At 41.3% G+C, this 27,359-nt stretch overlaps 1 protein-coding gene across 5 annotated transcripts in view; it reads right to left on the reverse strand.

Annotated features, from left to right (window-relative positions):
• Nucleotides 1-27,359, reverse strand: part of ITSN1 (intersectin 1) — a 213,539-nt gene that overhangs the window by 94,555 nt on the left and 91,625 nt on the right. For all 5 annotated transcript variants that reach the window (XM_032865391.1, XM_032865389.1, XM_032865390.1 and 2 more), the window contains exons 6-14: nucleotides 26,019-26,198; nucleotides 23,645-23,741; nucleotides 20,079-20,179; nucleotides 15,254-15,317; nucleotides 12,090-12,227; nucleotides 10,682-10,797; nucleotides 4,973-5,235; nucleotides 2,647-2,796; nucleotides 2,084-2,224 (exon numbers count right to left, since the gene is read on the reverse strand). In XM_032865391.1, the coding sequence (XP_032721282.1) occupies nucleotides 2,084-2,224; nucleotides 2,647-2,796; nucleotides 4,973-5,235; nucleotides 10,682-10,797; nucleotides 12,090-12,227; nucleotides 15,254-15,317; nucleotides 20,079-20,179; nucleotides 23,645-23,741; nucleotides 26,019-26,198 (1,250 nt within the window). The remainder of the gene's footprint in view (nucleotides 1-2,083; nucleotides 2,225-2,646; nucleotides 2,797-4,972; nucleotides 5,236-10,681; nucleotides 10,798-12,089; nucleotides 12,228-15,253; nucleotides 15,318-20,078; nucleotides 20,180-23,644; nucleotides 23,742-26,018; nucleotides 26,199-27,359) is intronic.

Consider the following 27,359-nt stretch of genomic DNA (forward strand, 5'->3'; position numbering starts at 1 on the left):
TGGAGGAGGAAGGAATACTCTCCAACTATTTTCTTGTTTATTACCCTGATACCAAAACATGATAAGGACATTACAAGAAAACTATAAACCAGTATCTTTCAAGAATTTAAATTAAAAGATATTTAATAATAGCATACTGAATCAAGTAATTATTTTTTTAAATGGTAACACACCATGACCAAGTATGGCTTATCTCAGGAATGGAAGGTTGGCTTAACATTCAAATTTCAATCAACGTAAATCACCATATGAACAAAATAAAGAGGAAAAACATGTAAATATCTCAGTAGATGCAGAAAAAGAAAATTATGACCCAACTCAACACCCATTCATGGTTTAAAAAACCTTCAGCAAAAAAGGAACAGGAGAAAAATCCCTAACGGGATAAAGGGCATCTAAAAAAAATCTATAGCTCACATCATACTTAATGGTCAGAAATTGATTGGTTCCCCCTTAAAACCAAGCCTCTTACCACTTCTATTCACACGGTACTGAAGCACTCACACACTGCTGGGGAGAGGGTAAAATGGTACGACCACCTGGGAACAGTCTGACAGTTCCCTATACGGTTAACCATATATTTATATGACACATTAATGGCACTCCTAAAATTAAACCAACAGAAAGAAAACGTATTTCCACATCAAGACTTGTAATTAAATACTCACTGTAGTCTTATACACAAAAGTCTCCAACTGGAAAGAACCTAAATGTCAATCAACAGGTGAACGGCTAAAGAGGGAAAATACTACGCCGTGATAAAAAGGAACAAACTACTAATTTGCTCAGAAATATGGACGAATCTCCCCATCAACAGGCTGAGAAAAATCACAAACTTCAAAAATGCTCAGCTACATGCAGGAATGGTACCTACATGAATCTGATGCCTCCCCTACCCCTTTCCAGCTCAACAAGTGAAACTAAGCCAGGTGATATTATGGCGACGTGGTGGTCACCACTGGATACATAATAAAATGAAAGTAGAACTGTGTATGGCATTCCATTACGTTCCCCACTCTTCACCATCTGTCCGACCCTAGTACTGCCCCTAGACTACTGAACTGCACCTCCTTATACTGTCACGATCCCAGTAAAGCCAGTTGCATGAGCAAAACACAGGTCCTACATAATCCATCCCGTCAGCTGCAACCACAGTGGTCTCCTTGCTATGAACACATCCTGAACATGGGGTACAAGGTCACAACGCTCACATTGCTGTCTCCCCGCCCTCAGCTTGCACTGCCAGACAGCCGCAAGACTTAGCTATTTCTCTTTCAAGTCTTTGCTCAGATGGGACCCTCATGGAGAAGCCTGTCCTCACCACCTAATACAAAATACTGCGCTGGATGGGGCACCTGGGGGCTCAGTCTGCTGAGCGTCCAAAACTCATGGTTTCAGCTTAGGTCATGATCTCAGGGTCATGAGATCGAGCCCCATGTCAGGTGCCACACTCAGTGGGGAGTCTGCTTGAGATGAGATTCTTTCCCTCTGTTCCCACCCCTAAATGAATGAATGAATGAATACATCATAAATAAATCCTAAAAAAAAAGTAAAAAATACTGCCCTCAGGCTGTATTGGCTGGCTTAGTCAGTGGAGTGTGCAACTCTTGTTCTCAGGGTTATGAGTTCAAGGCCTATGTTGGGTGTCAAGATTACTTAAAAATAAAATCTTAAAAAAAACCCTACTACCCTCCTCCTTCACAGAACTCTTTTCCTATTCACTCTCTGGAGCACTTTTCATATGCTAATAGAGGACACACTTGACTTCTTTTGGTACTGTCCGTCTGCCCTACAAATAGAAGGTAAGCTCCATGAAGGTGAGGTCTTGACTCTCCTGTTCACTGCTGGACCCTCAGTGCCTCCGAGAGCCCCTGGCTGGCACACAGCAGGGCTCAGCAAACATTGTGTTGAGTTTGTTTCCTCAACAGCCTACTTTTTAGACTCCTGTCTACTTCATCTTCGCTTCCCAGCACCTAGTACATGGTAGATGCTGGATGCTTGTAGGAATGAATGAGTGAAATGAAAAGAGAGGAAAAGCAGGGCTTGTAAACCCTAAAAGCATTTAGTGGGTGTATTTTCTCACCTGTAATTGTTGCTGTAGGTGTGTGATTTCAGCAATTCTCAACTCTCTGGATTTGTTTGTACTCTCAATTTCTTGCCTTTGAGTGGTCAGTCGACACCGGATGTCTTGAAGTTTTCCTTCTAGTTGATGCTTTTTATCATTCTTTAACAAATGAAAAATAGTAATTATTCTTACCACTTTTAACGGTTCAGGGTTAACAGATGACCCTTGAACAACACAAGTCTGAACTACATGGGTCCACTTCAACCTGGATTTTTTTCAATAAGTAACAGTACAGTCCTGAAATGTATGTTCGCTTCTTTATGAATGTATTAACATTTTCTTACCTCTAACTTATTTACTGTAAGAATACAGTATATGATACATGTAACATACGAAGTATGTGTCAATTAACTGTTTATGTTATCAGTAAGGCTTCTGGTCCACAGTAGGCTACTAGCAGCTAGGTTTTAGGGGAGTTGAAAATTATACACAGTGTTCTGACTGCATGGAATCTGTGCCCATAAGCCCCGTGTCGTTCAAGGCTCAACTGTATTCCCAAAGCATAATCAAACTTGACTCACTAGAGCTTCTAATTCAAATTCCAGAGTCTTTTTCTTCGCTTTCAGTACAACTATGTCCTCTTGCTCTTTGTTCCTTTGATTGAGTAGTTCTTGTCTTCGATTCCGTTCCCATTCAAGTTGTCGTTGCCTTTCAAGTTCTCGCTTTGCAGCCTGTGGCATGTACGAACAGACAACTTAGTAGTTTTTTAGTCCTGACATGATACAATGTCTCTTAATAAATATAACACCCAGGAAGTCTTTTCATTTAGGGATAAAATGTTACACATTGCAAAAACTTCTATTACAAAAGAGCAAAACCAAATTTACACAAATACAGTATTCCTTCTCTAGCAAGAAGAGAATATTTAGAAAAGCTATTATAGTTAGATGAGGACAGGCAGGATTCATGTCATCATTGGAATTCGATTATTTACGCCTTTAAGAATGTCTGAAGTAATAAAAAACTGTTCTTCCTCATTCACTGACTCATAAAGAGCTGAAAAATGTCTTTAGTCTAGTAAAGTCACAATAAAACCCCTAGAACAAAAAACAAAAACAAAAACTAACCCCCAAAGCAAAAACTTACTTTTATCAAATGAGAAACTACTCATCTCAAGTTTTAAAATTTATTGATCCCCTACCCCCATAATCGTCCATTTTCTTTTTACCATAGAAGCTTCCATAATTTCTACGGCAATGACCATTCTCTTTAAAGGGGACTCTGATGGCCGCTAGGTAAACATGTCCAGAGCACCTGGCACTCTTTTTTTCTTTTTTATTAAAGATTTTTTTTTTTTTTTTTTTTGAGAGACAGCGTGCAAGAGCAGGGGGAGGAACAAAGGACGGAGGGAGAAGAGCAGACTCCCAACCTCAGGGCTCAACACCAGGACCCTGAGATCATTACCTGAGCCTAGGGCAGATGCTTAACCGACTGAGCCACCCAGGTGCCCCCACCAGTCACTGTCACTGTTCATTGTTACTGCTTCTTTTTTAATTTTTTTTTTAAAGATTCTATTTATTTATTTGACACAGAGATCACAAGCAGGCAGAGAGGCAGGCAGAGAAAGAGGTGGAAGCAGGCTCCCTGCTGAGCAGAGAGTCCAATTCGGGGCTCAATCCCAGGACCCTGAGATCATGACCTAAGCCTAAGGCAGAGGCTTTAACCCACTGAGCCACCCAGGTGCCCCATTGTTACTGCTTCTTATATACCTGTCCTCCAACCACCCTTTGGGCCTGAGGACACTGAAGTACTTTTCTACAATTACTCTGGGGACTATCGATGCCTGGCACATGGTAAATGACCATTAAGTAATTCTGAATAAATACACTGAAGTGTCTTAAAAATACAAAACAAAGCAAAACACTGAGAAAGGAAAAGTGGTCTACTTTTAGGCTGTCCATTCTGGAAATTAAAATGGTATTAGTATCTGTGTGTGTCTCCCTGAATAAGGCTTACTGCTCTAAGTTATCTGAAGCAACAACAGGAGATGAAACCAAAGTATTGTGTTTTCATAAAGAAAAATCTTCCATATGTAAGACAGATTTCATTCACACAAAAGAATCATGACAGTGCTTCTGTAGCAATATTCTAAAACTGGAAATTCAGAGAAAGAATGGCTTAGCCCCTATCCAGGTATGGCCCCAAATTTATGAGGTCTTCCATCAAATATACTGAAGATTTCCCACACATATATTTTTAAAGTGGGAAAAAAAGGGCACAGAATCATTAGTGTGATCCCATTACAGGGGTTAAAAAAAAATTGCACGAAACCCCCAACATTTCCACTATATAACCTTTAATATTTCTACATACACATATAAATGTAGAGAAAGAAAGTCTGAGAAATTCTTAACTAACATCAGTGGTTTGTTACGAGACTGCATTATCCGAAGCTTGACCGTGAATGTTCTCAGCAACATTACTCGTATCAGTCAACAAAGCTGAAAAGAAGTCGAACAGCCATCAGCTGATGAATGGATAAATATAATGTGGTCCATCTACGTGATGGAGTATTATTCCGTCGTAAGAAGGAATAACGTACCGACTCCTGCTACAGCTTGGGACCCGAAAACACGCTGGGTGGAAACGAGACACAAAAGTCACCTAGTGTGTGATTCCATGTCTGCGAAATGTCCATCGGGAGCAAACCCACAGAGACAGGAAGGAAATTCGTGGCTGCCGGGGGCCAGGAGGAGAGGGGGATGGGGAGTAACTGCCATATGGGAAAGAAATTTCTTTTTGGGGTAAGGAAAATTGCTCTGGACGGTATTAATCGATTATGTGACTAATTAAGGAAGAAGGGGAGCAAGAACACATGCGCTCATTGTAGGCTCCGTGGCGGCTCACCTCTCGTCTCTCGATTTCTTTCCTCCTCTCCTCCTCTCTCTGACGCTCTAGTTCCCGCTGCTTTTCCAGCTGCTTCTCCAGCTCCAGCTGCCGCTTGCGCTCCTGCTCCTGGCGCTCCCGCTCTTTGCGCTCCTGCTCGGCGCGCTCCAGCTGCGCCAGGCGCTCCTGCTCCTTGCGCTGCTGCTCCAAGAGCGCCTGTCTGCGCTTCTCCAGCTCCAGATTGCCACGTTCGAAATTCTCACGCTTCTTATCTTCGAAGGTGACTTGCAAACGAGAAACACGAAAACGTCCAGAAGTCACAATTTGCAACATACTGTTTTCAAAGGAAAATTCAGGCACATCCGGGAGGAGTAGTGGAAACGCCAACCAGAGCCCCCTGAGCCTCCCGCCCTGCCTGTGCCTCCCGGAGGATCCCTAGGACGACGCCAACAAGCTTTTGTTTTTTTTGACACCAGGAAACTTTCACAACAAATAATTCAGTAAAACTGCAGGATACAAAATCAATATACAGAAACTGGTTGCATTTCTGGACATTCATAAGGAACTATCAGAAGGAGAAATTAAGAAACCAATCCCACTTACAGTGGTGTCACGAAGAATACCTAGGAATAAATTTATTGAAGATGGGGAAAGACCTGCACAATGGAAACTGTAAGACGCTGATGAAAGAAACTGAAGACATGATTAAATTGAAAAGTTTTCCATAGTCAGAACTGGACTGGAAGAATTAATATTGTTAAAATGTCCTCACTTAACCAAAGCAAGCTATAAATTCAGTGCAGTTCCTATCAGTCCAATGGCACTTTTCACAGAACTAAAATAATTCTAAAATTTATATGGAACCACAAAGGACCACAAATTGCCAAAGCAGTCTTGAGAGAAAGAAGAAGAAACCTAGAGCTACCACGCTCCCTGATTTCAAACTACACTGCAAAGCTATAGCAATCAAAACAGTATTATTGGCATAAAAGCAGATACAGATCAATGGATCCCAAGAGACAGCCCAGAAACAAGCCCATGCTTAAATGGTCAATTAATTTACAACAAACAAGGTAAGAATGAATATACAATGTGGAAAGAAAAGTCTTTGCCAATAAAGGGTGCTGACATCTACCACATGCAAGAGAATGACACTAGACCACTTTCTTCTCACACCAGATACAAAAATGAGCTCAATACAGATTACAGATGTGAATGTTAGACCTAAACCATAAAACTCCTGGAAGAAAACATAGGCAGGGAACTCACTGACAGTGCTCATGGAACACTGCTTTTTGGAATGGACTCCAAAGGCAGTAACAATGAAAGTAAAAACAAACACACAGGGTTTACATCAAACTATAAAGCTCGTGCACAGCAAAGGAAACCATGAACAAAATGAAAAGGCAACCTTTTGAACAGAAGAAATTTGCAAATCATGTATCTGAAAGCAGGCTAATATCCAAAATAATTTTTTTAAAAACCTCACACAAGTCAACAAAAAATAATCTGATTTAAAAATGGGCAGAGGTTGGGGTGCCCGGCTGGCTCAGAGAATCACGTGATTCTTGGTCTATGGGTCATGAGTTCAAGCCCCACACAGGATGAGAGATTACTGAAATAAACTGTAAAAACAAACAAATAAGTGGGCAGAGGATCTGAACAGACAGTTTTGCCAAGAGGCCACACGGATGGCCAACAGGCACGCGAAAAGATGCTCTTACTCATCGTCAGGCAAATGCAAATCAAAACCACGATGAGATGTCATTTCACACCTGTCGGAATGACTTCACCAAAAAGATTAAGAAATAACAAGGGATGGAGCGACTGTGGAGAAAAGCGTACCCTCCCACAGTTAGGAATGTGAACTGGTGCAGCCCCCACAGAAAAACAGTATAGAAGCCCCTCAAAAAATTAAACAAACAAACAAAAGCTGCCCTATGACCCACCTACCACCTATTCTACTTCTGGATATTTACCCGAAGAAAATCAACCTATTAATTCGAAAAGACACCAATATAGCACTGTTTACAGCAGCCAAGAGATGGAAACAACCTAAGTATGACTCGATGGCTGGCTGGATAAAGCAGATATGGTACATACGTACATACCTTATTACTCAGCCATCAAAAAGAAGGAAATCTTGGCCATTTGCGACAATACAGATGGACGTTGAGGGTATTATGCTAAGTGAAGTTTAAGTCTAACAGACAAAGATATATACCCCATGATTTCACTTACGTATGGAATCTAAAAAACAGAACTCAGATATGGAAATAGAATGGAGGTTATCAAAGAGAAAGGGAGTTTGAGGGTGGGCGGAGAGGGTGAAGGCAGTCAACTGTATGGTGACAGATGGTGACACTAGACTTAACTGTAGTGATCACTTTATAGTGTGCACAATATTGAATTATGTTGTACACCTGAAACTATTACTATATACCAATTTTAGCTCAGTTTTAAAAAATCCTGAATTCTTTGCTAACATACTCTCCCCTCCCCCACTTTGAATCTTTCTAAAACAGCCACTCTGCATCACCACCAACCTCCTTCCCTCCCTGTTACTCTAGGCTTTCCCTCCGCCACCACCTTGATTGAGCAACTGACCCCCCTCACCCCTCCCTCCCCTCTCCTCTTAGTTGGTAACTGTGCTGATGTGTCTTCTATTTTAACAAATAAGATGATTTCTGAAAGGAGAGGCAGGACGGTGAGTATCCCGTGTTTCATAATGAAGATCTGTGTACTCATCAATATGGGGGTCACATTCAGTAAATTTTTTCTAATCCATTATTCAGTTTCCTTCTTTGAGAACACCAATTATGAATTTTAGCCTTACTTCCCAGCCAATCATTTTTTTCTCTAATCCTAGCTAGCATACTGTTTACAACCATTTTATTTTCCTTCTAAAGGGGAAAAAAAAATCCCGGGGCCCCTGGGTGACACAGTCCGTTGAGCATCCGACTCTTGATTTCGGCTCAGGTCATGATCTCAGGGTCACGGGGTCAAGACCTGTCTCAGGCTCCATGCTCAGCGCGAGTCTCCTTGGGATTGTCTCTCTCCCTCTGCACCACTCACTGCACCCCTCAGCTCACGCATGCACCCCCGCATGCAAGCACGTTCTCTCCCTCTCAAAATAAGTAAGTAAATAAATAAAATATTTAAAAAAAAAAAATCCCAACCTCCATGTCCCTTATGTTTTCAGCGGTGTCTATTCAATTTCGTGTTTCTCTCACATGCTTCTTGGAACCAACCCCAGACAAGAGAAGCTCTCATGGCCCGCCTGTGCCGCTCGCCATTCCCATTGTTCTCTATTTCAAGAACTGTCACCTCACCCATTGTCTTAAGATCTGTAGCTGTGAGCATCCTTTCTTGGCTTCTCCCCACATTCTCAGCTTGGCCTCCACTGCTTTAGAAAGGCGTTCTTCACATGTTACCATCATGGATTAGAGATCAAACCGAGCAAGTGAATTCCGGTTTTCTTGTCCTTTTTGCTCCTTTAGTGACCGCGGAAGAGGCAGCATCCATCCTACCTTAAAACTGAAAACCCCCTCAAGTACAGAAAAGAATGACGTAATGATACATGCTACAGTGTGGATGGATACCAGAAAGAGGAAGAGAGAAATAGCTCTACTTCCCTCTCCCCATGTACACACACCAAGGAAAAGGGATAGGAGGACATAAAAGGCGGCCGCCATCTGCATGCCAGAAAGAGAGCCTCACCAGGAACCAAACTGGATGGCACTCGATCTCAGACTTAATGGCCTTCAGAAGTGTGAGAAATTCATTTCTTCTATTCAAGCCACCCAAACTACTGTATTTTATTATGGCAGCCCAAACTAAGCCAATGAATTACGTACGTTTTAATGATCAATTTCCTGTTATGTGAAATTTACCTCAATTAAAAAAATACCTGAAAGTCCCTACACATATCTGGCCCTATTTCTGCTCCATAAAAGGCAAATAATACAAGGCCACTGAAAGAAGGAATGAACAAACAAAAATCTCTGCTGACATCACTTCCTGTTCAGAACTCTACACGAACGTCTACCACCAAAAGGAAAAGAAAATCACAAATTCAAAGGATTCCTGTCCTTATTTGCCTATGAGACTTCATTCCCATTCATTCCCATTATTATCTTCCCAAAATATTATTCCATTCCACTTGTAATGACTCTATTCATCTCCAGTCTCAAAACAACTGTGAGCTCCTCCATAGAGATCTACTAAGATCTATTAAGATCTATTAAGTAAACTCTGCTATGTATCTGTAAATCTGTCCTTGGGGATTTACTGCACTTATATACTGCTTTGATGATTGTTTCTACGGATGCCCTAAATCCTCAATCATATTATAACCTTCTAGAGGGTATGGACCACGTTCTTAACATTTAAATTCTTCACTGTACTCAACACATAGCTTTTCATAAAGAACATTTTCTTTAAAGACTGTTTTTGAGAAAGAGAAAGAGAGAGAGAGAATGCAAGCAGTAGGAGGGGCAGAGGGAGAGAATCTCAAGCAAACTCCCCACTGAGAACAGGTTCAGTCCCACGACCCATGAGATCACGACCTGAGCCAAAACCCAGAGTTGGACGCTCAACCAACTGAGCTACCGAGGACATCTCCCTCTTTCCTTCAAGATTTTATTTATTTATTTAAGATGGAGAGAGAGGGGGCACAAGCAGCGGGAGGGGTGGAGAAGGAGAAGCAGACTCTGCTAATCAGGGAACCCATTGCAGGGCTCGATCCCAGGACTCCGAGATCATGACCTGAGCTGAAGGCAGATTCTTAACCCATTGAGCCACCCAGGTGCCCCCAAAGACATTTTCGATAAGAAGTTTATCAGTGAACAAAAGCTGATTTAGTTGAAAGAGGAAACTGGAAGAGCTAGTGTCCTGAGCAGGTCAATTAACCACTGAGCACTTTAAATGCAGCTACATGACACTGACAAAGTATTTAACATAAAGAGACTCCCATAATAAATTTCACTTGCTTCTTAGTATCAATTATCATTTCCTCATTAATAATTCATAGCCACCTTAGCACATTTTAATAGTGTGATAGGTTTATTATTATAAATGAGGATTTTTAAAAATAGATTCATATTAAATTTAAAATAGCTTTCTGTCATTAAGGAGTTTCCAATTCTCTTATAACAATAGGAGAAAATAACAGTAGGCAATTTCACATGCTATTTCTATACTGCTCGTACTGAGCAAGCGCCATAAAGGTGTACCAATTTTGAGCGTTTTATAAATAACATTTATGAAATTTTTGTTTAGTGGTAAATAATCAGATTTTAATTTAAAAGTTAGAACAAGGGAAGGCGCCTGGGTGGCTCAGTCATTAAATGTCTGCCTTCAGCTCAGGTCATGATTCCACGGTCCTGGGATTGAGCCCCCCATCAGGCTCCCTGCTCAGTGGGAAACCTGCTGCTCCGTCTCCCATTCCCCCTGCTTGTGTTCCCTCTCTCACTGTGTCTCTCTGTCAAATAAAGAAATAAAATCTTAAAATAAATAAATAAATAAATGAACAAGGATGCATTAGCCAAGTACATAATGTTCTTATTTTCTCTACATATATTCAAATCCAAAAGCATATCAAGAGCGTCTGCTTTCAGACTAAGGTGACCTAAAGGAACACAGCAAGAATGTCAGAAGCTAAATGTATTTTTACCTCCACTGTTGCCTCAGAGGTAGCACATCTCTAATATGATATAAAGACAGCCTTACCAGGTAATTTCTTTTCTAGTTGCTGCTGTTCATCTTCTAAAACTGGTTCCTCGGGTAACCTCTGATCTGCTGCCGTAGAGCTGATGACAGATACACCACTGCCAGAGCGAACTCGTCTGCAATGGTGTAAAAGAAGAGAAAAATCAGAGTCACAGAAAGTGGTCCAGGTAGAACTGAGCAAATCATGGAAAAGAACTGTTGAGGAGTATGCCACATCATGGAGTAAATTTCACTTACAGTGAGGAAAAAATAAAGATCTGGTCCTCCTTACTTACAAAGAGTTTTTAAAAAATGACTACGTGAGTATCATCAGACCCTAGAGCGCCCAGCTTGCTCAAATGTCTAGAGCCATCAGCAAAATCAGGGCAATTCCAGAGGATTGAACTGGTGAATAACCACCATGTGGTCTAGAATAGTGCCTGGGTCACAGTCAAGTGCTCACTGTGGATATCACTACCCTTTTATGGAACATAAATCCACCAAGGGAAGACATAGTATACTTTACAGTCCCTAAAACAAATCATTTAGTTTACTGGTTCGTTCCACCTTAAACCATTAACCTTCCTCTTTTAAAGAAATCTACCTTTTCGTTAATGCTTTTTTATCAGCCTCCAGTCTTGAGTCTCTTGGAGTGAGTGACCCGTGCGGCTGTCAGACTCTGCGGACAAAGTGTCCAGCTACGGTGTCTTCCAACAGCCAGATTTCTCGGCTCGCTTCATGCCCGCGCTGACAGCCATGGCACCGTTTCTCTTACCTTTACGGGGATCTACCCCCACCCAGCACGGCATCAGGACAGAAATTCCTATTTGTCTTTCTCTCTCTGTTCTCTGTGTTTAAGATTTCATACTTGTCTTTTAAGGTTAAAGCCATGAGCCGTCGTTGTCTGGGAGGGGAGGCGTGTGTGGTGCACCAAGGCAGAGGACATGAGTCACGGCACATTCCTCCCAACTGGACTTTGGTCTACTCTCTTGACAACTCCGCTGAAGCTGTGTTTTGGACCAGGATAATTTTCTTTAATTATCTTCCTGATTGTAATTTCTACACCGCCTGTATTTTGTTACTTAACCGATGTGTAGAATTCACAGGCAGAATCTCCCTGCCTTAGTTTCTATGTATGGGTTAATATGGTTTCACTTTAACTGCTAAAATATTTGGTAAACGTTGACTAGATAGATTGGTACAAAAACTGACAACTTTTTGATGTTTCACTAATAGACTATAGGTACTTTAAAGAACAGAACACACCCAAGATTAACACAGGTCTAGATAGGAACATTTTCTTGAATTCATGGATATTTCATTTCCTTGCCAGGAATAAAAATGACTAAAAGAGACACAGCCAGCAAAGCCCAGTCTGAAACTCACAGACCAGATACACAATTTCTTGTAAGAGCCAAGTGTTCCTTACCTAAAGGAAGGTGGAATGTACTCCGGAGGCAGGACAGGTGGCAGTGGTTGGCCAGACATTGCGACATCGATGAGGTGCATGGCCAAAATGAACTCTTCTGCTGTGAGTTTTCCATCTTGATCAATGTCAGAAAGATTCCTATTCAACAAAAAGATAACCATATTCCAGTTTCATGAAAATGCATGTGTGTTACTATTCACAAGTGATTGACATGTTCTGTTTCCTTATTCTGACTCTAGGCCAGTTGAGTCTCACTGGGCCTCGGTTTATAAAAATAGTACCTATTTCGTAGTACTGCTGCAAAGATAAAATGAGACAATCCAAATCGTTGGGATGGTGTCCAGCACTCAGCAAATGTTAACTGTGATTATAATTATCCTCTTCTCGAGCCTCGCCGGCCCATTTAAAATGTATCGTACTCACATCCTACGTGTCTTTAAACACTATGCTCGGCAAACTAGTGGGTCAGAGAGTAAACATCAAAGCTTCACAAGACGTGGTCTCTATTCACACTGAATTCTGCCCCTGTGGCAGGAAGGCAGCCACAGATACATAAATAAATGGGTGTAAAACTTCATTTACAAACACAGGTGCAGGCCAAGTTCTACTCCTTTAGATTAGCTGGCCAACGGCTGATCTAGACCTCCAAGGGCAGATCTTCACAGCTTTCAGCCCAGAGTCAAGATGTTTGCTGCTCCTTAGTCACAATATTCAATGGCTACCATTCTTCATAATCAGCTTGCCCTAGTAGCTAGTGAGAGTAAACAGATTTTTCCAGCGAATCTAAGAACAGGATTTTACTTTAATCACTTCTGGGCGCCAAAAGAGGATGTACGACAACCAAGATGTCCACCAGCATGCCAACCGTTCAGATAGGACATTGGGAACCTGGCTTTGCTGATACCCTAAATCAAGAAATTCCTCTGAAATCTGAAATTTCCTTGAGTGGCATAAGCCAGTTTTTGTTATAAGGTATAATGGCCGTGCAGTGACATTTGCCCTTTCTAGAGTACAGTTCCGCAAGTTCTGACTGATTCCGTTGTGTATCCCGATATACAGAACATTTCCATCACCAGGCAAACTTCTGCCATTTCTTAGCCCTTTGCCTTGCACACGGACCCTGGCAACCGATGATCTCCTTTCCGTCCCTCGAGCTTTGTATTTTCAGATGCCAGACTCCTGCCTGCTCTTCCTCATCTTCTCTTCCTTCCCGGCCCCCACTACAGCCATTCCCCGGCAAATACAGGTGGGAATCAACCTCCCCCCCCGCAAATTCTTGCCTAAATAATGGCTGTAAACACTTCATTAAAACATCTTTTTATTGTATAGAAAGGGAATATAATAACATTCTAGTAGAAGACTCAAGTATTTTTTCCAAAGAGGGCAGCTTATAAATGAGATACTTAAGCATTTCGATAGACTCTAGCGTCGTGAGAACACCTAATGAACTACCAATCAACCTCCATAAATGTTGGCTCTCAAGTTTACATTTCAGAGGGTCCTAGGATTCTGGTACATACTCAGAGAGATCTGGATGTGTCATATTAACTGGTATTTATAATATATAAATATTATATATAAATATAACTTTATATTTATATTTATATAAATATGTAACTGGTAATAATATTAACATATTATGTTTACTACCTGGTCTATTATTATTTTCTATTTCAAAGGAAGACCCTTAATACGGAGCGGAAGGGACCAGGATGGGGGAAGGGACTCATTTCTGGAGCAACCGTATGAAAAAACCGATTTTGCTCTATGGCAAAATCATGAACCTCGAATCACTTAAAGTAATCAAAGCCTATTAAAATTCCTTCCAAAACAGGGGCACCTGGGTGGCTCAGTCAGTTAAGCATCTCACTACTGATTTCAGCTCAGGTCATGATCTCAGGGTTGTGAGATGGAGCTGCACACTGGGCTCTGTGCTGCGTGTGGAGCCCGCTTAAGATTCCCTCTCTCCCTCTGTCCCTCCCTCACCCTCCTTTCCTCCCTCTCTCTCTGAAAGAAAGAAAAAAAAGTCATTGCGAAATAGACATTTATGTGCCTTATGATGAAAGTACACTGTAATATCCGATATAGTCTTGCAAAAAAAAAAAAAAATCAAACTTGAATCTGATGAGTGGTTCTCACGAGTGGGATGATTTTGTCCCCCAAGGGACATTTGTCAACACATGGACACATCACGGGTTGTCGAAATGGGGGTGGGGGTCATGTTCCTGGCATCTAACAGGTAGAGGCCAAAGATGGTACCGAACAGCCTTCAATGCACGGGACAGTCCTCCACAACAATCCACGGGACAGCCCCCCACAACAATCCACGGGACAGCCCCCCACAACAGTCCACGGGACAACCCCCTACAACAATCCACGGGACAGCCCCCCACAACAATACACGGGACAGCCCCCCACAACAAAAAATTATCAGGCCCAAAGGGTCCGTCGTGTTGAAGAGGAGAAAATCTGCTCTAGATCCGATTACCAATCTCCAGGAAACACAGGAATAAATGAACCCAACCACCAAAAGATAGACTAGAAGAAACTACAGGATAAACAATCTAGGTTTTTCTTTTTCGGGGTGATTAGAGAACAAGGGGGAGTTTACAGAACACTTAAAAGATGTGTCAACCAACTGATACAAAATACAGACTTATTTGAACAAGAATCTGATTTGAACAAGTCAACAACAAAAAATTAGGAGCCAATCTAACGAACCTGGTCAGTATGTGATTAACTTAATGATAAGAATTACTATTAAAAAGTTTTGGTGGACTACTGGTATTGTAGTCCTCTTAAAAAAAAATCCCTATCTCTTTTAGAAATACAAGATAAAATATCTGCAGATGAAAATGAAATATAATTACTTAGATCTGGCTTAAAATAATCAGGAACGAGGAGGGGAGAACCAGGACTGGTCACAAGTTGAGACTTACTTTAAACTGTGTTATGAGTTCTAGAGAATTCATTAATCTCTCTGCTTCTGTGTCTTTCAAAATCAAAAAGGGGAAAGAGTAAGAGAGGTAATAGTCACAGATGACTGGAAAATTAAGCATAATTCCTATATCCCCACCTATAAATATGGGTATTAATCTAAAGACCCATAAAACCATACTGATTTAATCCACTTCATACGAATCAAGGAGCTTTTCATTCCTTACCATATTGAAGCCAGCTGAGCCTGTGGCAAACTTGATTGCATAAGAATAGTTCTTGCTTGGGGACCTAAACAGAAACCAGGGAAAAAATATAAAGATGAATCAGCAAATCTTCACTGTCCAGGAAGCCCAGTGTTGTGCACGTAAAGCACTATGCAATCTCATGCAATCACGGTGCTTTATACAATATTTGCTAGTACCCAAGGGCTTTTTCACAAGGAAATTAAGCCCCAATGAAAAGAGGGGAAAAAAAACAACGCACACCGCAGAATCCAGCATCAACTCGATAAATTCTTGTTAAATGGATATTTAATGAAAAGAGAGTATGTAAAAGATCAAAGTTTCAAAATGGAACCTGCCCTTTGATCCAGATTATCATCTCTATTTGTATCAGGCTTTTATTTACAAAGCTGAAACTTACTGTCTCTAAACACAGCATCTTCTGCCACCATCTGCTCTCTCCACCAGGACCACTATTGGAGAAGACTGAGAGACTCTTACAGGGGGAAGGACTTAAGAGAGGACAATTCCTGTAACTGTTTTGTTACAGACTTAAAAAAAAAAAAAAAGAAGGAAGGAAGGAAGGAAGGAAGGAAGGAAAGAAAGAAAGAAAGAAAGAAAGAAAGAAAGAAAGAGGGTCTTGCACAAGGCTGCACAAATGGCTAATATCACAATCATTTCTTATGTTAGCAATAAAAAAATGCCTGGAATTCCAACTCTGCTCTTCAAATCACCTCTCGTTTCTTAAAGTACTTGTAAATATCTTCACCTCTGGCATGAAACTGGGCTTAGATATCAGATAAAGTCTGCGGTGAGAAATTTTGAGTGCTGAAATAAACCAGTGCTGGAGGGAGACAAATATGTCTTCTATCCATCACTGACTCTCAAGTTGTGGCACCGGGATGACTGATGGACAAAGGAATGGAGAGCTGTCACAATTTGGTTGGGAAGACTGCCAAGTATAAATTTTTGCTTTCAGCTATTTCATTTTTCAAATGGCACCTCATCAAAAAAACATAAAAGTGGATGTGTTTTTGCAAAGCAAGCAGTAGCAGTTAGGGACCTCTGAGAATCACCCCCAATGTGTCAGCACAGGAAGTGCCCAAGAACTTGCCACAAGATTCGGGCAGGCAGTTTCCTCATTCATCGGACCTAGTTTTCTCATTTCAGATGTCCTTTCCAGATTTAAGAGTCTGTGCTCCATCAAATAAGGAACTATAACATGTAGCTTAAGATAGTGGTCACACATAAAAAATGCTCAATTAATGGTAGTTAGTATTATAGACAAAATTTAATCTTGATTGCCATATAAAATATGGCCAGAAAAGCACACATAAACATATACATGTGTATTTTTACATGTGTACAGGTATACAGCTTAATTTACCAAAATGAAAATGGTCAAGTAAATCCTACCTAGACTATGAAACAGTAGTACCCCAAAAACCCTAACCAGCTCCCTTTCTTTTTTTTAGAGAAGGGGAGGTGCAGGGTAGAAGGGGCATGGGAGAGAGAGAATCTTAGGCAGGCTCCATGCCCAGTGCGGAGCCAGTGCAGGGCTCTATCTCACCAGCTAAACGAGCTGAGCCATGCAGGAACCCCAGCTCCAGCTCCCTTCTAATCATCCCCCCAACCAAGTGTAGCCCAACTTCTAAGAGCACTTGTTATGTCTGGCTTATTTGGTTCCACATACTGTATGTAATTGTAGGACATGAACCCTAAGAGCTGTGTGGTATATCATTTTGTGAACACGTAACAATCTATGTATCCATTCTGTTGATGGGCATTCAGATAGTTTTCAGTTTGAGGCTATTATGAAGAGCAAACCTTCTAGGTTTTGGCACACATATGTACACATTCCTGTTGGACGAGTGTGTGTGTGTGTGTGTGTGCTTGCACGTGTGTTGGTGTCTGTGTACTGGGAGTCTCTGAGAAGCAATCCTCTTTAATGTGACAGCTCTAGAAGTTCTGTGGTACACTGGAATGAGGAGAGTACACTGATCATTTTGTTTAGTCGCTAATTTTATACTTAGCATGCTGGAACATCAAAGTAGAATTAGCAAAACTTTGGTGAAGCTTTAATTGATACTTGTAATAATTCTCTCCACCTCAGAACTGCATAAAAGGAAGAGAGTATTTGACCTACTACCAATAAACAATAATAATAAACAAAAAGACCTCGTCCTGGGCCTGGATGGGCAGCAGGAGACTTGGATTCCAGTCCCGACGCTTCCGGCTCCCCAATGGCATATGACATTAACAAAGGTACTTTCACTCTCTCAGAGTTAAGTTCTTTCCTCTCTAAGTGCGGGCAACGATCTGCAGAAGCACCGGTAGACAGCCACAGCCCACAGGCCGTATCTGGTCCCCCATCTGTTTTTGTAAATGAAGTTTTCTTGCCCATTCACTGGAGTGTGATCCCTGGCTCCTTTTATACTAGAATGGCACAGCTGAGGAGTTGTGGCAGACAAAACGTAAGCCTGATACGCTTAAGGTTTTGTTCTCTACAGAAGTTTGTTAACTACCACACTAGAAGACCACAGCTGTCTTCTGCAATTCTAATACTTGACTCTGTACGTCTTAAGACAAGGCTGTGAAACAACAGAAGGGATGGCCAGCAAGGTCTCCGAGCCTAACAGAACAGTATAAAACTGCACTCTCTAGTACGGAGAACTATCCTGTGGAAGCCCACATACAATAAGGGATATCAGTTTGGGGTACATTGGAAACATTATGGGGAGAAACAGAAATCCCCAGTTCATAAACCGTACTGTGGGCACCCAGGTTCGTGTGGGAAAGCATGCACAGGAAAGACAGAAATGATTAGAGTTAATGCTTTATCTCAAACAAAACCTAACATTTTAGCCTTTGTGATTAATATATGAATAACTAAATAGCATATTCACTGTTTTAGAATGCAAGGTTAATAAAATCCCTCTTTGAGAGGCTAGCATTGAGAGGACTGTCAGAATTCCATAGCTGCATTACATTACATTATCTTGATTAAAGAACGGGCTCTATTTTTTAAAACTGTCTCTCTTAATAGCGTGTAAGAGCAAACACATCGAGTTGAGAAGGAACGAGGGGGGACCCACAACAGGTGTATTAGCTAAATGAACCCAAGTAATCAGTGGGGTCAAATGTGCCGCTGCTAGATTAGCGTCACTTCCCACAGCGGACGAGCTCGTATCACAAGCTCAGAGAGTTAAGTACACAAATAAACATGAACAAAATCTGCTCATTCGGGTATATATCAAATTTTACTGTCTACCTCACATATTAAAAGTTCTAAATATTTAAGTCCTTGCATCATTATCTCTGGGATGAAGACACTGGATTTCATTCATAAAACGAAGATCCTACCAAGAAAGAGGACTGCTGCATCAATGTCACATCGGATACTATTTTAATTAATTCACAGCAAACACCAACTATGCTTAGAAGAATTGTTCTCAGATTCACTGACAACATAGTTTTGGGTCTGTACAAAGCACTAGTGTGAAACAGACCATATAGAATTATACTTAAAACTGTACTACTGGGGGTGCGTGGGTGGCTCAGTGGGTTAAGCCTCTGCCTTTGGCTCAGGTCATGATCCCAGGGTCCTGGGATCGCGCCCCGCATCAGGCTCTCTGCTTGGCGGGGAGCCTGCTTCCCCCTCTGTCTCTGCCTGCCTGCTTATGATCTCTCTCTCTCTCTGTCAAATAAATAAATAAAATCTTCAAAACAAAACTGTACTACTGAATATTCCTTCAGGGCCTGTATAAGCAGGACTGGTTTCCCATGGTATGCGCAAAAATGACAGCTATGTTTTAGCAGAGTGAGCATGGCATTTAGACAATCTGTGTATAATTACAACTTGCCCCCCTTGGATATAAATATATACTTAGTTGAGAAGACTGATGAGATCCATTAGGGGTAAGGCTCAAGATTAGATCAGACCCTCCCAAATCTCACCCAACCCTGATATTTTTTAACAGATGAACTTTTCTTTTGGAAGTAAAAATTATAATTGTAAGTGACAGCACAAAAAAAAAAGATAGTAAGACTCAGAAATTTAAAATATCTTTCTCCACTTCAGGAAAATTCACTCTTCCTCCTTCCTTCTGTATTTGTTAAAGGGCAATTACAATTCGTCCCTTCTCAATGTTCAGATCAGAGGTACCTATTTTCCTTATTAAAATTACACTTTTTACAATTCTGGATTGTTTAGCAGCCCTCATTAGAAACACCTCTGGATAGTATTGTTAAAATCCTTTCTAGTGATATAGATAACCAAATCTTTTTTTTTTTTTCCTTAAATCCACAGAGTTCATATAACCTAACTCTGACCTCTTGTACAAGAAATAAGATCTAAGTAGGTAAACTGACCTCCAAGCTAGTTAGTGGCAGAAGCAGGTTCAAAACTCCCTGACCAATTACCTTCAGCCTGCAAACTGCCTTAAACACGGGCTCTTTGAGCAGACAGGTTCAAGTTCGTGTACAAAGCGGGACTTCAGAACCTGAACCAGTTTGCGCTTACAGCAGTGTTTCTGCGCTAGCACTCTGATTTGCATGCTAGTGGTGTCTACTGCGCAGCAGGACCCGGGGTGTATGTTCCATTTACCAAGAACCCGGCTCAAAGCCTGAGGCACTGGAGAAGAAAGTTAACTGTGGCCTTATCAGGAGACAAGAACTCAAGACAAGAAGGACAATGAAAACCCTGTTTCGGGGAAAAAAAGCAAATAGAGAAAGGCATTTGCAGACTATCTATGGTCCAACATCTGGAAGCAATCTGCATTTGGAATCAAAATCACATTTCACTAAATTAATTCTCATTTGTAAATACCTGTTAAGTGTCCACTCATAGTTTTGTCATGACTATTGAATAACTGTCTGTATTTCAGTCTGGATGACTGCGGGACAGCCCACTCTGCCACGGGAGGGACACTGTGGGGAAAGAGGATGAACAATGAGGAACATATTGACATTCCTTAACACCAGTGAACTAAGAACTTCCCTAGAAAACAGCTTTACCATTTTATTCACTTTCTAATCACTACTTCTGATTTTCTGTAATGAGTATTTCTGTATTTTAAGGTTAGAAACATTTCTCTCAAAACAGATAGGCTTTTTTTCCCCCCAGAATCGAGGGTAAACACAGCAGACCAAGTGACAGTTCCAAGTTATTGATATGAGTCATAATTTAAAGGTTCTACAAAATACAGAAAAATCTCCTTGTCAATGAAGTGATACACTAGTGCCCAGGCTTTTCCAAACTTCTAGAACAGTTCTCTTTTGGCTTAAAAAGCAATGCTGAGGGGCGCCTGGGTGGCTCAGTGGGTTAAAGCCTCTGCCTTCGGCTCAGGTCATGATCCCGGGGTCCTGGGATCGAGCCCCGCATCGGGCTCTCTGCTCCGCGGAGGGCCTGCTTCCTCCTCTCTCCCTGCCTGCCTCCCTGCCTGCTTGTGATCTCTCTCTCTCTGTCAAATGAATAAATAAAATCTTTAAAAAAAAAAAAAAAAAAAAGCAATGCTGATAGCAAACAGATTAAGTTCCTCTAAAGGTATTCATTCCAGGCACCTGGGTGGCTCAGTGTTAAGGTTAAGACGCTGCCTTCAGCTCAGATCGTGATCTCAGGGTCCTACAATCGAGCCCCACATACATTTCTCTGCTCAGCAGAGAGCCTGCTTCCCCCTCTCTCTCTCTGCCTGCCTCTCTGCCTACTTGTGATCTCTTTCTCTCTGTTAAATAAATAAAATCTTAAAAAAATAATAAAGCTATTCATTCTTTAATATTTAAACTTTCTATTGAGCAAAATATATTAACTTCGTAATGAAGGGGAACCATTTCATTCTGGGAAGTTTCAATTCCCACAAAGGGAGAGTGAACAGAACATACCCAGAGTCATGGCAAATCAGGGAGCAGTCATGGAAGGAGCTTTGCTTTCTCGCCTGCAATCCAGGGCTGACCTTTCCCTGCTGAGCCACGGAAACAGCTACCAGCAGTCAGTGGGGTCTACACCTCCTTAGTGATCGGGTCTCAGGGTAGTTCCACACAACTATCACCTATGGCTTGCCAGAGCCTGTGTCTAAGCCGGACAATTGAAACACAACGGCTAAGCTTTCAGTAAAAGATGGCATTCCATTTCCAGGGTAGATTATAACTAATGTCCCATTTGCAATTTCCTTTGATTTCAACAAAAATATCTATTTCTCATATATAAAAGCAAAATTTTAATAAACTAAACCTCTTAGTCATCATTTATATATGTTATCTATGCACTCATATTTGTAATACACACTCCATAAAGCATAGTAAACAACTCCCGAACACTTGAAAAGTATCTAATTATATCCACTTTTTCAATTCTTATACATTTCTTAATAAAAAACACTTACCAAGATCGATTCTGCTGTGAGTAATTCCACAACACCTCTCTCATTTTAAACTAACTAATATTTTGCTGATTCCAACCCTTGCCTACTTGTCAAAAGCTAATTATCTCTCCCCTGCACCCCAGAAATACAGGGTGTTGCACGCAGAAGCTGCCCCAGATTATACTTATCAAGTCCAAGTTTTCTGCTGAGACTTTCCTGAAAATTTAAATGCACTGAACACCTCACTAACAGGTAACCAAAAACTAGATGCCACATCTAAAAATATGCTTGAAATTTAAATTATTAAAAAGGTGACTACCCAAAAAATCCCCAACACCAGTTGTCTTAATAACATTAATGTTTGCTGATACTGATTATTTATTCATTCTTGTGTCACAAATCAATTTTAAGGCAGATCTGAAAATCTCTCGTGGAAGAGACACAGAAAACCCCAAGTAAAAGAGAGAGACTAAGAAAGAAGGAATTCAGTGTTAGGATACATCTCAGCTCTGCCTTGTGGTAACATGTAAACTGTCAGTGAGGATTCTAACCTCTCGGGGGTTTTCTTCCTCATTCACAATTCTGAGACAGTATCTACTGCAGGTGGTCGTGGGGGCTGAGTGGGATTAATGAGGTGTCTGGCACAAAGATGCTCAATAATGTTCTGGAATCTTAGGAGTAAAACCTTAACTGAGTGGAACACAAATGCCACTACACCACCATTAAACCAAGCTCCCAGAGCAATCTTCCGTGGTTAGGAAATCATGCCTTAACATCAGAAAGAACTCAGTTCAACTCCTGGCTCTGCCACTTCTGAGTTGGGCTATTTTGGGCAAATGACTAATGTCTCTGGGCTTCCTCCTTATCTACAACATAGAAGAAGAGTCAGCTTTTAGGGAAGACAGTGAGCATTCCAAGAGCTATAATGTGCATAAATCAGCATTCGGCATGATGCTTTTCAGTGTATGCATTTCCTTTAAATCATTTTATAAAGGGTTATACATTGTTCAACTACATTCTATACACTCTTCTCCTGAAATGGGAGAATGACTTGGTTTACTTAGGAATGATTTCTAAGGAGGACTAAAACAAGAAAAGATGGAAACATCTTCATTTACGTCCCCTTTTAACTGCAATAGTTCTGAGACGGCTTACAAAGAGACTTAACTTTTCATCCTAGTGCAACAGTGTGCAAGGGGGAAATTAAGAGGTAAAAGGAAATAAAAATAAGAAAAATCATATGAAAACAAGATCGGTCAAAATATAAGCAGTAAGGTCATATCAGCTTTCCCAAAACTGGGCCAAATATTTGATTAGTAACGACTGTCCACTAATCTGAATTAATTCATTTCACAAAAAGTGGTTTAAAATAAGGTTTCAGGGGCGCCTGGGTGGCTCAGTGGGTTAAGCCTCTGCCTTAGGCTCGGGTCATGATCTCAGGGTCCTGCGATCGAGCCCTGCGTTGGGAATCTCTGCTCAGCGGGGAGCCTGCTTCCTCCCCTCTCTCTGCCTGCCCCTCTGCCTACTTGTGATCCCTGTCTGTCAAATAAATAAATAAATAAATAATCTTTTAAAAAAAAAATAATAAAATAAGGTTTCAGTAACAAACCACACAGATTCCATGAGATTATCTGAGACAGATTTAAAAATAAGGAAAACTGTGGCTCTAATCTTCATCTAAAAAAATTTATACATAAACTCTTAAATGACTAATACAAAATATTTTCCCCTCCTAACTGGAGTTCGATTTCAGCATGTTTAAACATTAGTAAAACTGGTACCTATTTGTTTTCCTTGCTAAAAAAAATAACACCCAAAGCTTTTCAAAGAACTGTCATGTTCTTTATCATCTCTGTAACATGTATGTGATAAAAACTGGTAACATTATCCAGAACTAATTACTGGCATCCTACAAAATAGAAGATAATAAAGAAGTACTTAATTCTTTTTCAGTTTTAGGAGTTAATCAGATAATGGCTTTAACCCAACTGCCAGTTTAAAAACAAACACACTTACCTAAAACAAGCACACTTACCTGGCCACATCGAATGACTGTGCCTTCTGTAATTTAGTGTTTAACTGTGACCCGGGACCAGATCTACTAAAGGAAGAGCTCTTTGGCAATGTGGCTGCTGTAAAAATAAATAAATGCTGAAAATTTTAATCCTATGAAGAAAAGAAACATTTCCCTACTAATGAAAATGAGAATACACAGTCACCAAATATGAGGCAAAAATTATTCTTCCCTTATCAGCCAGGACCCCAAAAGAGTTATTCCCCCCTTGCTCCCTGCCCCTTGCCAAAAAATTTTCCACATTTGCTCATTTCTGCTGAAAATCACCTTACTAAGTAGAACTGTTAACAATCCATGGATTTAACTTTTTTTTAAAGGTTTCCTATCACATTTTATGGGATCTATCCCTACAGCTTAAGAAACAACAGCTTAAATACATAGGATATGGCATTTTCTTTACTTGTGCTAATGGAGTGGAAGTTCCAGATGAGCAGAGCCAAAACGTCAGAGCCTTGCAGTCCTGGCCTGACACCCTGGGATGCTAGGGAAGGCCAGCTCTCGTGTCTGATTCTAATTCAGCTCGGTTAGCGGTGTCCCAGGGAAAAACTGAGCCGCAGCCTGGTCCTCCTCATTCCGCCCACTAATCCTGCAACATGTACCATCAGCCACAAAAGAAATGAGACAGAGTGTGTGGATTCACAGATACTACTGGAAAAGCAACTGCCAACAATTTTCTCAGCTGTCCTCCTACCTGCAGACTTGGTCACAAATGAAAGGTAAACTACGTGGGACAAGAAAATTTTAAAAACAAAAACAAAGGGGCGCCTGAGTGGCTCAGTGGGTTAAAGCCTCTGCCTTCGGCTCAGGTCATGATCCCAAGGAACTGGGATCGAGCCCCACATCAGGCTCTCTGCTCTGCAGGGAGCCTGCTTCCTCCTCTCTCTCTCTGCCTGCCTCTCTGCCTACTTGTGATCTCTCTCTCTCTCTGTCAAATAAATAAATAAAATCTTTAAAAAAAAACAAAAACAAAAACAAAAAACGGTGGCATATTTAGATTCTTTGCCTATTAACTCCAAGACAGATCCTGACAGATGTAATGAAGCCACATAGCTGGGCAGAGAAATGATGATTCAAACACAACCATCACCCATAGCTAAAACCCAGGTCATCCTCACTACCGAATAAGGCAGACACAGCCGAAGTACTAAAAAAAATTAAAAAAAACAAAAAAACAGAAAAAAAAAAAAACCTTCCCCCAGGGACATCTGGATGGCTCAGTTGGTTAAGAATGTGACTCTTGGGGACGCCTGGGTGGCTCAGTTGGTTAAGCGGCTGCCTTCAGCTCAGGTCATGATCCCAGCGTCCTGGGATGGAGTCCCACATTGGGCTCCTTGCTCGGCGGGGAGCCTGCTTCTCCCTCTGCCTCTGCCTGCCTCTCTGTCTGCCTGTGCTCGCTCGCTCTCTCTCCCTCTGTCTCTGACAAATAAATAAATAAATAAAATCTTTAAAAAAAAAAAAAAAAAAGAATGTGACTCTTGGTTTGGGTTCTGGTCATGATCTCAGGGTCGTGGGATCGAGCCCCAAATCGGCCTCAACACTCAGCGCGGAATCTGCTTGCGCCTCTCGCTCTGCTCCTCCCCGGCTTTCTCTCAAGTAAATAAATAAATAAAATCTTTGAAAAAAATACTTCCCCCACCAGGTACGAATTTACGAAGATTTGTAGACCACACCTACAGTTTATGCTTTCTTTTCACTGAAGGGAAAAGCCTTCCAGTTAAGTCTCAAAATGAAACTAGCTACACCAGGAACTTTCTAATCCTTGCCTTCAATGACGTGAGCGGGTACTGCTCCATCCTCAATGCATCTAGCCACTTAATCAATGTCCTTCTCCCTTCCACCTGATTCACTGTGCCTCCTCAAAGGAAAAAAAAAAAAGGGAATATACAATGTTCCTTCTTCTCCCCCCACATAATCCAACTCCTAAGGGAATGGGCTGTTTATCAGCGATTCCTAGCAGCTGGAGGAAAGTAGTAACTGACACATGGAAATAGAAAATGTTCAATTATTGCTCAAATCTCACTTGCTCCTGCCAAGCCGTGGAAAGGGAATTACGCTCTTCGTTTTTAGCTGTTGAGTTCACCTTTGCCCATGCGGTACCAAATCCGGCACTTCGCTCTCCTTTACTTCTCTTTGGCCTTGCACAGCCCACTTAGTATGTCGGAAAAAATGAGATACGTATGTCGGAAAAAATGAGATACTAAGTTTGAAGAAGGAAGATAGCTTCCTCCGGAACAAAATGCCACTCAAAATCAGAAAGTGAAGACAGAAGATTCAGCAAGAAGGAAGAGTAAAACACACATAAAAATTCAGCCTGTGGATTGAGCAGGTCACATACCAGGATGAGCAAATGCGGGCAGAGGCTGTATGACAGGGGGAGCCCCGTTGGCCAGGGGAGGCACTGCTGCTGTAGGAACAGAAGATACTAGAGGTGGAGACATTCCCACAACTGGAATGGATCCCATTGGCACTGGAGCGACGGCTGTAAGTGGTGGCATGCTGGCGATACCTCCTATTCCTAGGGAGGAAAAATCCCAACAAAATTCACACGGAATCACTTGTCCACATTCAATGACAATTAATCCAAGAGTGTTCAAAGAAGCAAATCACTTTCCAGTTGTAATATAGCTCCATTTACAGTATAAACTCAGAAAAAAATTTTATATATATATATAAATTCAGATTAATCACTTTAGAGAATACCAAAAATTATGTCAAGGATCACATCATAAGGGCGCAAGACCCAACTTGAAGAGGGACCTATGGGCCAAGGTTGAGGATCACTAAGAATCGTAACTAATAGAACGAAAACCGCCAAAGAGAATTAAATTTATGAATTCATAATGATACATAAAAACAAATAAAAAATTCTAATTGGCCATCACAGGCAATTTATTCTGAAAACTGGTATAAATAAAGGAGGAAAAGAAAAAAAAATAAAAGAGGAAAAGAAATCAAACCTCTATCCTGCCTTTCCTTTACACACTGAACCTCAGAGAGACAAAGCACTGGACACGGAAACTTCTCTTTGCAGAGCATTCTAACCAGAGTGAAGAAATCATAGAATTAAATAAATGCTTCCTTCCTTTTTTGTTTCTCTGTCTGAACTTGCGGTATTGTGACATAATAAGAAATACATATCTGGTCTTTGCCCACCCCCTCCCCAACCCGGTTCCTGGTTACTGTTCCTGGCAGAGCTCCTACAACCCTTGTGATTTCCTGACTGATAGGAACATCTTTTGTTACAACATTTGGTCTTTGCCCCTGGCTCCTGACACAGGAGCTTCTAAGACCCCTGGAATTTCTGGAGTGATAAGAGTGTCTTTTTGTATTCGGATAAGAAGACTGGCGGCGGGGTCCCTAAACAGATACAGGACAAGGGCTGGTCATGGGCAAGACCACAGCATGGTTGGTGGGACACAACGTTCAATCCCACCCCTCCCTACCTCCATACAGACCTCAGGCGAGCGTAGAGGGGCTAGAGACTGAGCTAATCAATGGCCAAGGAAGGATGTAGCAATCACACCTATCTAATGAAGGCTCCATAAAAACTCCTACTACAGGGTTCGGAGAACTTCCACGCTGGAAACCACAAGCACATGCTGGGAGGGTGGCCCACCCCAACTCCATGGGGACAGAAGCTCTCACACTCAGGACCCTACCGGGCTTTGCCCTTCTA

This window comes from Lontra canadensis, unplaced genomic scaffold (assembly GCF_010015895.1).
Source record: "Lontra canadensis isolate GAN:19392208 unplaced genomic scaffold, GSC_riverotter_1.0 scaffold29, whole genome shotgun sequence".
Classification (NCBI taxonomy): Eukaryota; Metazoa; Chordata; class Mammalia; order Carnivora; family Mustelidae; genus Lontra; species Lontra canadensis.